This window comes from Herpailurus yagouaroundi, unplaced genomic scaffold (genome assembly GCF_014898765.1).
Source record: "Herpailurus yagouaroundi ecotype Mexico unplaced genomic scaffold, PumYag 181, whole genome shotgun sequence".
In the NCBI taxonomy this organism is placed as follows: Eukaryota; Metazoa; Chordata; class Mammalia; order Carnivora; family Felidae; genus Herpailurus; species Herpailurus yagouaroundi.
Genome location: NW_024412412.1, coordinates 14,187,747 through 14,197,786, shown reverse-complemented (window position 1 = coordinate 14,197,786; position 10,040 = coordinate 14,187,747). Strand labels below are relative to the sequence as shown.

Below are 10,040 nucleotides of genomic sequence, written 5' to 3'. Positions count from 1 at the left end.
TAAAATCTGTTTCTCTATCTGGGATTCTTTACATTTTGATTAAGAGCATTTTATAAGCTGTTAATAAGGCTATAGTAAATGTTTATAAATTAATGCTTTTATACGAAGCAGCTTCCTCCAAGTCTACCATATCAAAAGGTTAGTATAACTTAAAATATTTTCAATACTTATATTAACTTGAAACAAGCCAATTTAGGAAATACCAAACCACCTAATTAGACACATTACAGAAATTTATTTATCCTTTGTAATATTTGGCTTTTCTAGCAAATCATTGTCCCACAAAATACACACTCCAAGACTGAGGAAAGTCGAGTAATTAGAAGCACTTTCCTAACACTCAGGTTACTGCTTCTCACAACATATGAAGGCAACCTATTTACAGAATATGGACTTTGGTATCTAATTTTATATCCTCAATATGGAGTCATTTTTAAAGATTATCTGGTAAAGCGAAAGGTGATCATTTCGAATGTGTAAGTATCCTTGTCTATTTCTAGAATAGAAAATAGAAATAACTTCATCCTTAAAATGATGCTACTTATGTTCAATTTTCCTACTCCAATATACCAGGCACATAAAAGGTCATTTCTTGATTTTTCTCAGGACATTATTACCACTACTGCTCAAAGTGCAGCAGCTAGATAGAAGGCCAGAAAGATAACAACTTGGGCCAGAGTTTGAAGAAAAATGAAAGAGAACACACAATAGAGTAATACAATCAGAATCATGTCAGGCATAGGATTCCATTTCATTACTAACAAATGTCATGCAACTGGACGAGCTCGGTAGAGCTCAGCATGGCTCTCCATTGTTCCCAGTATTCTTCTAGATTTGTTTAAAAAAAAACAAAAAACAAAAAACAAAAACCATCTAGTTCTAGATTTGCAAACTGTATTTTCTCTATCCATAAAAAGTTGCCTATCAGCTATGAAAAATAACCCGGCTGTAATTTATAATGACTAGTAGTGGGAAGCCCATTTGCAGGAATTGGTTCTGACTTAGAGGGGGGGGAAAAAAAACACGACTTCTTGAAAAGGTAAAATAGCTTAAAGCATTTAATATCTAAACAAATCAATCTGTTAATAGTAGTCACAAAATATGCTTAATATAGAAACCCACATTTATGTCTTTAAGAAAAAGTGTAAATTGTATTTTACCTCAAACATAAATTAACCCACTTAAAGAATCTGCAGCGGTCAAAATCATGGTGAATTTTAAACAACTTCAGAATAAAATAACCTTAAGTACTTTATACTGCTTTATATCTAAAAAATGCTTACAACTTCTCATAAAAATAGTCTGAGGCAACTATTTTTTCTTTTATTCTTTAACAAGACATGTTCAGTATCATGGGCAACATTCTTAAAACCTTAAGCTTCACAGACTTTCAAACATTCAAATACTATGGTCCCCTTTTCTTTGATGTGGAGGTTTATTCAGCTGGGGGTGGGGAAAGCGTGGTAGACAACTTAATACATTTTCACCAAATTGAAAGTAGTACAAAAGTTTTAAGATTCTACAGAACTACACATCGTACCTAACGGATCATTAAAAATAGAAGACAGTATTTTCTTCAGCAAATAAAACAGCATACTGGTATGCTGTTAACGCATACTTCTTAATACGTACTGTCATTCATAAATTATTTACAACTTCTACTGTGCGAAGAGAACTAGAATGTAAATTTTCTGCAAAACTGGAAAAAAGCAATACAAAATTTGTGAAAGCCTGTGTTTCGTATTATACAAAAGTAAGCCAGTTTTTCTCTTCAAATACCAGACATCATCTGCAGTGGTATTTTGGGCAAATTATAGTAATTCTTGAGGATGTTTTAATGCTGGAGGTAAGTTTACAGGCCTTGACTCTTCATCGAGGAGGACCAGGTCTTCTATTTCACTGCCTCTGTATTTCCTTTTACAGATCTTTACCACTACTTTCTTCTTGAGAAATAACTTCAGTGCTTCTCTTGATGCAACAGCTTTTGCATTCTCTTTGCTTTTTCCACAGCCGGTGCCCAAATACACAGACTTGCACCTCAATTCACAGACAATGCTTTCTTGAGAGCTTTTGTTTTGAGGCAGATCTGCCAGTTCTTTTAGCGGAACAAAAAACACATCCAGTGTGGCCTTCAGAGCCTCTATGGCCGCATTTAGGAGCTCTCCGTGATTCACGTTGGGACTAAAGCCGCCAACGGCCACCAGCTTCCACGCCACCGTCTTATACAGTCTATTGAAAAAAGGTTGTTTCTGTTTCACATCTTCATTAGTTAACTTGCAACAAGAGAATTTAACAGAACTCTCGCTGGACTGCGAAGTACTTTTGGAAGGCAACTGTGATGTGCTCGTCTGAGAACTAATCTTAGAGGCCAGCTGGGACACACCTGCTAAGGAAGGGCTTTTGGAAACTAGAGATCCACTGGTTTGGGAGCTGCTTTTGGAAGCTAACAGCGACGCGGCTACCTGCGAAGTGCTTTTGGAAGTCAGCAGCGATGCAGGTGTGGATGTGCTGCTTTTGGGAGTGAGCAAGGATATGCCTGATGAGGAACTATTTTTAGAAGCAGAGGAGGAAACACTTGCCTCTGAACTAGTTTTGGAAGTTAACCCACCTGAAGCTGTCTCTGAACTAGGTTTAGAAGACAACAGTGGCAACTCTCCTTCTGGGCTTCCGGAGGAGCCCAACAAGGGCACCTCGATCTCTGAGATGCTTTGAGAAGCTGAGACTGAAGAGCCTTCCAAAGCACTCTTTTTAGGTGATCCACTCTGTTGTCTGGAATCAGCAGACTGGGTCACATGACTATTCACACTGGATTTCAACAACGAAGAAACAAACGAGGCTGAACCATGTTTATCTGGAGCTTCTGACTCAGAAGCCTTTCCAGACCCTGCCACTGTTACCTGAGAGGAAACGCTGCTACTACTTTGGCTGGAAAGAGACCGGTCTCCATCACTTGTAGAGCTATTCTGACTCGAGGTGGCAGAGCTTCGAGTGGAGTTTCCACTGCTCTCTGATTTGGTGGATGACCCTGTACATGTCGAGCTGTTTTCCTGCTGAGCTGATGCACGTTCTGTTTTGGCAGACATTTTTGCATGATCTTGCTCAACCGTGGAATTGTTTTTCCCTTCCATGATTCGTTTTTTCGCCGGCTCTTCTACCCCTTCTAAAAAGAAGGAAAACAGATATGTGACTAACTCTAGCTCATACAGATCAGCTGAAAGTTTACAAGACAGATACTTGTTAAATAAAGGCACAAGGCGAACACATTTCAGGGCTTGCAGTTTCTTTAAAAAAGTGTGGAATAACATCGTTAATTTCTCAAAACAGTGTCGAATAACATCATTAACTTCTACTATTAAAAAATCAACAGCACAGACAACATACGACACTTGAAAATCTAAAGCAGTCAAAGGAGACTATCAAAACCAGGGCCTAAAACACACAAACACAGGATTTAGGTTTAACATTCCAACTTGATTAATAACAGTGTATAAATTCTAGCTTGTTAAAAAAATTAGTAATAACAGTAAATCCTAATTACATCAAACTTATGTTCTAAACTCCTATGTATGTTCACATCTATGATCTGCTAACCATTGCTACTCGATATCCCTCTTTTCTTCACCTTGGCAACCAGTTCGTCTCTTGTGGTATGGATTGGAGCACCTGTCACTTTGATGCCTTCAGCCATACTAAGTATTTTATCCATAACTTTTTGTGGGTACCTGAAAAAAGAAAAAGGCACTTTTAAAAAGTGTTTCCCCCCAGCTACTCCTGCTGCTGTGCAAAAACAGGCCACAGGAACGGCATTTCCTGGTCGTAATCAAGAAAGTGTACCAACCGCCAGGAACTTTCGGTTTCCTGGAACCCCAGAAACAAATGCCCCGGATCCTGGGAGGCGGGGTCCTTGCTCACCAACCCTTAAACTTCGGTGTCCATCCACGAGAGCGATGTCAACCAACGACCCTACCAGCAGCCCCCCACCCACCGCGGGGCGGGGGGGGGGGACGGCAGGCTGTTAATCATGTCGGCTTCTGGCTGAGACGCCCTTCTCCCCCTTAAAGGGCGGCCAGTCCCGCAGATTCCCGCGCTTCACAACTTCCCCCTCCCCGCTGAGGCTCCGGGCCCCAGCCCGGGGGCGGCAGACAAAACGGGGAGAGCCGGTCGGAGACTCTTCCTCACTCACCGGCACCCGAGGAAGACGTGGTTCGCCCAGGCCATGGAAAAGGAGATGAGCTGCTGCAGCTGCCGATTGCGGGTCCCGCTCTCGGCGTCCGCAGCTTCCTCCGTGTTGGCGGCGGCAGCGCCGCCAGTCGGGGCCAGGTCCCCGGCGTTGCGGAGCAGAAACTCCCGGCGGTGGCGCCAGTGTTTGTCAGTCTCGCCGTCGCAGCGCAGCGCCTCCACCCAGGCGGCCACCCGCGGGTTCTGGCTCAGGTACTCCGACACCTCCTGCGCCATGTTGGGCCTGCGGGTCGCGGAGGCCGCGAGCGGACGCTGCACCGGGAAAGAGGCGGGGTGCGCGGGGGCGAGCGGCCCTGTCACTGCGGCCTGCACCGGCGGCCCTCCAGAGAACGCCCCTCGGGAGGCCGAGACGCCAAACAACAGCGCCCGGAGCAGCCGAACCGCCCACTTCCGCCCGCCGCCGGCTCCTTCCCTTTTATAACCTCGCCGCCGCCGAGCGCCCGCGCGTCCTTCCGGCGCGAGCCGGCTCTCCCAGGACGCTTTGCGGCGTCCGAGCTGCCGCGCCGCGGCCCGGCCGGGAGGCGGAGGGGCGCCCGCGGGGGGAGGCGAGGGGGGGGGCGAGCGTTCGCGCCTCCCGCCCCGCGAGGGCGGGCCGCCAGTGGCTTCCCCCGGGGCGCCCCGGTCTCCGGCGCCAACGCTTGCGTCCCGGCTTGGCTTTGTGACGCCGCGCGCGCTCCCGCCGTCTCCCTCCCTCCGGCGCGGGGCGTGGAGGCGGGGGAGGCGGGGCGGCGGACAGGGTGGGGGCCGGGCCGGGCCAGGTCCTCGCGTGCCGCCGCGTCCTCGCAGACCCCGAGCCGCCGGTCGGGCGCGCGGTGCGCGCGTCTCCGCCCGAAGACGCTGGTTTGGAGGGGGGCCGAGGTGAACAAAAGCCCGCCTCCATCTTTTTGATCTTGTCAGAAAACAGCTTCCAGCGCTGTTTTGAATGTAGACGAGCGAAGCATTGGGAGGCCGTCCTGGACGCGGGGCTTTTAGGAATGTGTAATAGTCACCATGTTAAATAGTAACGATGATGATAGTGAAGTCAGACGATTAACCCAGATCGCTGTCGCACGCGGAGTCCGAAACTCGCCCTTGCCCCGCAGGGTTGGGTTAGGTTTCCGCAGCGCAACCCGGGCGGTGCGGGCTTCCTCTCGCGTTGGGTTTTGGTCATAACTGTGCCGAGGACGGTCGTAGTATTTCCTTAAAGGGACAAACGAACCCCCAGCTGGACAAATAGCCAGGAGGCGGCATGGAAAAGTGCCCGTTTGTCCCCCGAACCTTTCCCCTTTAGAGCCTCTTCCCCCTTGCATTTCTTTTCTACTTTATACCGTCCACACTTCGCACTTTTACTTCCGACTTGCTTATTGTTAACGCTTCCAAGTTCAGGTATATGTGTCTTCAAGATGATTACACTTTAATAAGTGCAAATAAGTCCTATGTAATAACGATACGTTACGAACTAAAAAGAAATTTTCCTCTCACTAAATGTGGACTTTGATTCAAAAACGCTTGTATCAGAAAAATCAAGCCAAAAAAGTGACTTAAACTGGATAAGATTTTTTTTTTCCTTAAGTTTTATTTATTTAATCTCTTCACCCAAGGTGGGGCTTGAACTCAGGACTCGAGATCAAGAGTTGCATGCTCTTCTGACTGAAACAGCCAGGCGCCCCTAGATAAGATTTTTTTTTTTTTTTTAACGTTTGTATACATGCTGAAACCAACAACATCCAACTCACACGAAAAGCTTACTGCCCGCTTTCCTGCCGTACCAAATGAAACCGGAAAGGCAGAGACACAAAAGGGTTTTGAAGCCTGAGATTTTGCTTCTAATTTTGCTCTTTTTCTCCTTTTCACTGCGAAGTTCTGAAACTTGAGAGAGATGAAAAGCTGCAGAAATCTGGCAGTTTAAAAGACGAGAAGTTTTATCGTTTTTGCTTTCGTGAATTAGTTGGCATGGGGACGACAGCAAGTAAAAGAAGCCATGATTACATACCTAGGTCATATGTGTGCATTTTAAGCCAACAATTTCCCCACTAATTTTCTTGTTGCCGTGTAGCCCTCTACCTATTGGTTTCATTGCCTTGAAGGGAGAACAAGTAGTGCCTGAATTCTGAAATGATTTGTTTTAAGTTGTAATAAAAGCAATGTGGTCTGAAAGCCACTTTTCAAGAGCCAGGTGCTTGACAGAAAAGCATTTTTCGTTTTCATTTTTAAAAAGCTGACTTTACATATAAAGATTCAGGGCACAGACCATGGACCACAAAGTTAAGAAGAATGGTATATATTTTTTAGAAAAAATAAGTCTTTTCACCATGTGGAGATCAATTCCTTTCTGGGCTGTCGGAAAGATGCAGAGAAAAAAGTTGAGAAGAGAATTCAGGAAAATCGGTGTGAGTGGAGGAGAAGGTGAGGAGGGAATGTTGGCCCTGCCTGGACCTCTGGGAGAAGACAGTCCATTTGGTGTCCTGAGCCACCTTGGGTTGGCCTTTAGAAAGGTAGGAATGAGCACAGAGGGGCCCTTTTATTGTTCTGATAACCAGTTATTCAGCTCCCTTCCTTCCCCCCAGCACATACACATACTTGTCTCTCCCAGGTCCAGGAGGGAGGAATCCAAAAAGTTCCAGAGATGGGGCGCCTGGGTGGCTCAGTCGGTTGAGCGTCCAACCTCAGCTCAGGTCATGATCTCGCAGTTTGTGAGTTCAAGCCCGGTGTCGGGGTCTGTGCGAACAGTTCAGAGCCTGGAGCCCACTTCGGATTCTGTGTCTCCCTCTCTCTGCTCCTCCCCTGCTGGCACTCTGTCTCTCTCAAAAATAAATAAGCATTACAGAAAAATTTGTGTGTGTGTGTGTGTGTGTGTGTGTGTGTAAAGGCCCAGAGAGAGAAAAGCCACAGTGCCCCTCAGGCATCATGACCCAAAAGAGGCTAGAGGTTTGGATGGTCCAAGTTGCAAAGGAGGCAGCAGCTAGTTCTAAACAAGTCATCAGGCCCCTGAGATCCCGGTTGGGCCATTCAGTAGGGTGATTGCTCTCAAACTCCTTGCCAAAGACCAAGGTGCACCACTTGTATTGGGAGATCAGACAGTTCACTCCAAGTAGATCCTACAGGGAAGAAAGCAAGGAAAGAACGAAGCACAGAGACAATGCTGGATGATACCCAAGCCTCTCCCCCCACCCCCACCCCACTAGAAACCTGGTCGGCAGGGGCGGGGAGGGGGGGGGTATCTTAAAAAAAACAACAACTGAGAAATACCCACCACCACCCCAAAATTGAGTTTTGAGCCACAAGTGGCTGAAATTCTCTGAATTTCATGAGATTAAGTTTTCCACTACAAGCAGAAGCACGTTCATTAAAACTGCTGCTACGCTGTGTCTCTGAAGAAATCCAGTAAAAACTCCAGTGGCAAGCTGGCCTTTGTGCAAGATGGCCGCCCCATGCAGCGACCTGCGAGGATGGACGCGTGCTCCTGAGGGCGACTGCGGAAACGAGCAAAGGACTAAGGAAGCGTTCGACATGAAGGTCTGCGTGTGGAGGGCAGGGGTCTGTGTCAAACAAATGCTCCAGCCAATGTCCCTGCCGAGGTTATGGCTTCACTTGAGAAACATTCCACAGTGAAGGGAAAACTTTTACCCAGAAAAGTCAAAGAAGAGAATGTTTTAGGAAGACAGTGCTCCCCTGCATCAGTAGCTGGGGAGAAATCAAGGAAGAGGAATACTACTGTTAAACAGTGGGATTTAGAGGCTGGGACCATTGATGAGCTTAGCAAAAGCAATTTGGGTGGAGTGATGGGGACATTGGAGTGAGTTCAGGGGTAGGGAAAGGAGACGGTTGACCATGAAGGAGAGGAGAGCCAAGAAGCTGAGAAAGGATGTGGGGTCCAGGCAGCTTTTATTAAGATGGGAGTAGCTTGAGCATGTGCATCTGTGACTGAAAGGAGCTAATAGAGAGATACATTATTTTTTGTTAATGTTTATTTTTGACAGAGAGAGACAGAGCATGAGCGGGGGAGGGGCAGAGAGAGAGGGAGACACAGAATCACTTAACAATGCATTTTTAAATACATTTTATAATGCATTTAAATATTATACTTAATCTTTGATTTCATAGTCTCTCAATTGTAGACAATTACTCTTGAGTCCCATGTCATGTAAGAAAATTCTGGAAGAGAGACCATAGGCAGATATTTGGGCATTCACAAAGTCTGGCTTTGGGGTTCCTGGGTGGCTCAGTTGGTTGAGCGTCCAGCTCTCAATTTTGGCTCCAATCATGATCTCACGGTTCATAGGTGCGAGCCCTGCGTCGGGCTCCATCCTGGCACCGTTCAGCCTGCTTGGGATTCTCTCTCTCCCTTTCTCTCTCCCTTCCCCCCCACTCTCTCTCTCTCTCTCTCTCAAAATAAATAAACTTAAAAAAAAAAGTCTGGCTTTAAGAGAAAATGCCATCACTCATGGTAACTTGGCAGCAGGTGGAAAATTCTGAAGTGTTCCTACTAACCTGCAGGGGTGGTGCTATTTGTTTGTACATTCATCCTTAACATAAATAAGTGTCAATCAATTTGTTTGCTGCTTCGATAATTAAATAAGATTGTGAAGTTACATCTTTCATGGGGTTAGTTTCCAAAATCAGCATGTAGATGAAAGTCAGATATCCGATTCCACTTCACCTTTTCCTGTGGCAAAGCAATTATCTCAATTTTAGAAAGACCCTTAGGCATCTGCTGATGTGAAGAAGGGGAGAATTATGGACTTTCTCTACAGGCTCATAAATTCTAGTTTGATTAATTTCCATTGCAAGTGACAAAAAAAAAAAAAAAAAAGATTTAAAATGGCTTCTGCTTAAACACAAAGGGGATTTATTGGCTGTGCTCTTGACAGACCAGGAAGTAGACCATGGGATCCAGGTACTCGAATAATACAATCAGGAAACCTGTTACTTTTCATCTCTAAACTTTGCTTTCTCTGTGTCAACTTCAATCTCGGGCAAGCTCTTCCTACGTCGTGGCAAGGTGGTTTTGAGCAGCTCACGGCATGTACATCGTCTCTAGTTTAGCAAACTAAGAATATCTCTTTCTTGATAGTTCCTGACCATGTCCTGAGTTCTGCTGGTAATCCATTTATCCTTAATAAACACTCTAGACAGGGGTATGAAATATTCCAGTTGCATAGGTCTAAGTCATGTGTCCACCTTGAGAATAATAAAACATTTGAGTAGGGTCAATATCATGCAAGGGAAATAAACTAAATGCATCAAAGAATTTACACTCAAGGAAATGGAGATAACAGTCATATGAGAAGGATCACGAAATACCAGAAAATATTTTTAAAGGACGGTAGTAAGCAGTTTCAAAGGACACAAGACAATTTTCCTATGTGAGATCTTATTATCAGGATGATGTCTTTCCTCCACATCACAGCCAAAGTGATAAAATCATTTTACAGCAATTCTTGTATTTCTTTATATAGTGTTATATAGAGTCTTCCTAAAAACAGTTTCATCTTTAGTCTTCATGGTTCTCCTAATGCTAATAAGACAAGGTATTTTTATGTGTAATTTCCCATCCCTTTGTGAAATTCTTTACCTGTGACTTATCCCACAAAGAAGGAGATTTAACTCTAGAACCGAGAAACAGATAGAGATCAGAGAATAGTTAGTGTTTGGAGAAGTACAGTTCAATTTCCCATAAAATAATAAACTTGATCTCAACTCTTCAGAATCACGGAAAGTTAGAGCTAGAAGGAGACCTTAAGATTGTATTTATTTTGCAGATGAAGAAACTGAGGGTCAGAGTGGTTAAGTGATTGCCCAAGATCAAACGATCAATGAAT

General features: G+C 45.1%; 1 protein-coding gene and 1 long non-coding RNA gene across 3 annotated transcripts; one reads left to right on the top strand and one right to left on the bottom strand.

The window, feature by feature from the left end:
* Positions 1 to 1,031: 1,031 nt before the first annotated feature.
* On the bottom strand, positions 1,032 to 4,907 carry CDKN2AIP (CDKN2A interacting protein). Of its 2 annotated transcripts, none has more exons than XM_040489887.1 (3): positions 4,184 to 4,890; positions 3,592 to 3,722; positions 1,032 to 3,160 (listed from the first exon to the last, which is right to left on the bottom strand). In XM_040489887.1, exons 1-3 carry the CDS (start codon positions 4,453 to 4,455, stop codon positions 1,812 to 1,814), a joined length of 1,752 nt encoding a protein of 583 aa, XP_040345821.1. In that variant the 5' UTR covers positions 4,456 to 4,890; the 3' UTR covers positions 1,032 to 1,811. The 2 variants fall into 2 exon arrangements, with proteins under 2 accessions (XP_040345821.1, XP_040345822.1); XM_040489888.1 differs by having other exon boundaries at positions 3,144 to 3,160; positions 3,623 to 3,722; positions 4,184 to 4,907.
* A 92-nt stretch (positions 4,908 to 4,999) lies between these two features.
* On the top strand, positions 5,000 to 6,900 carry LOC121039654 (uncharacterized). The gene is made up of 3 exons (XR_005794905.1): positions 5,000 to 5,097; positions 6,094 to 6,187; positions 6,511 to 6,900. It is a non-coding gene; the product is annotated as an uncharacterized LOC121039654 (long non-coding RNA).
* Positions 6,901 to 10,040: the final 3,140 nt, after the last annotated feature.

Excerpts from the sequence above, each read along its gene's own strand:
- CDKN2AIP (XM_040489887.1), bottom strand. The coding sequence starts at position 4,455 with ATGGCGCAGGAGGTGTCGGAGTACCTGAGCCAGAACCCGCGGGTGGCC. Across the intron at positions 3,723-4,183 it reads CACGTCTTCCTCGGGTGCCG|GTACCCACAAAAAGTTATGG; the intron begins GTGAGTGAGGAA and ends TTCTTTTTTCAG. Across the intron at positions 3,161-3,591 it reads AGGGATATCGAGTAGCAATG|AAGGGGTAGAAGAGCCGGCG; the intron begins GTTAGCAGATCA and ends CCTTCTTTTTAG.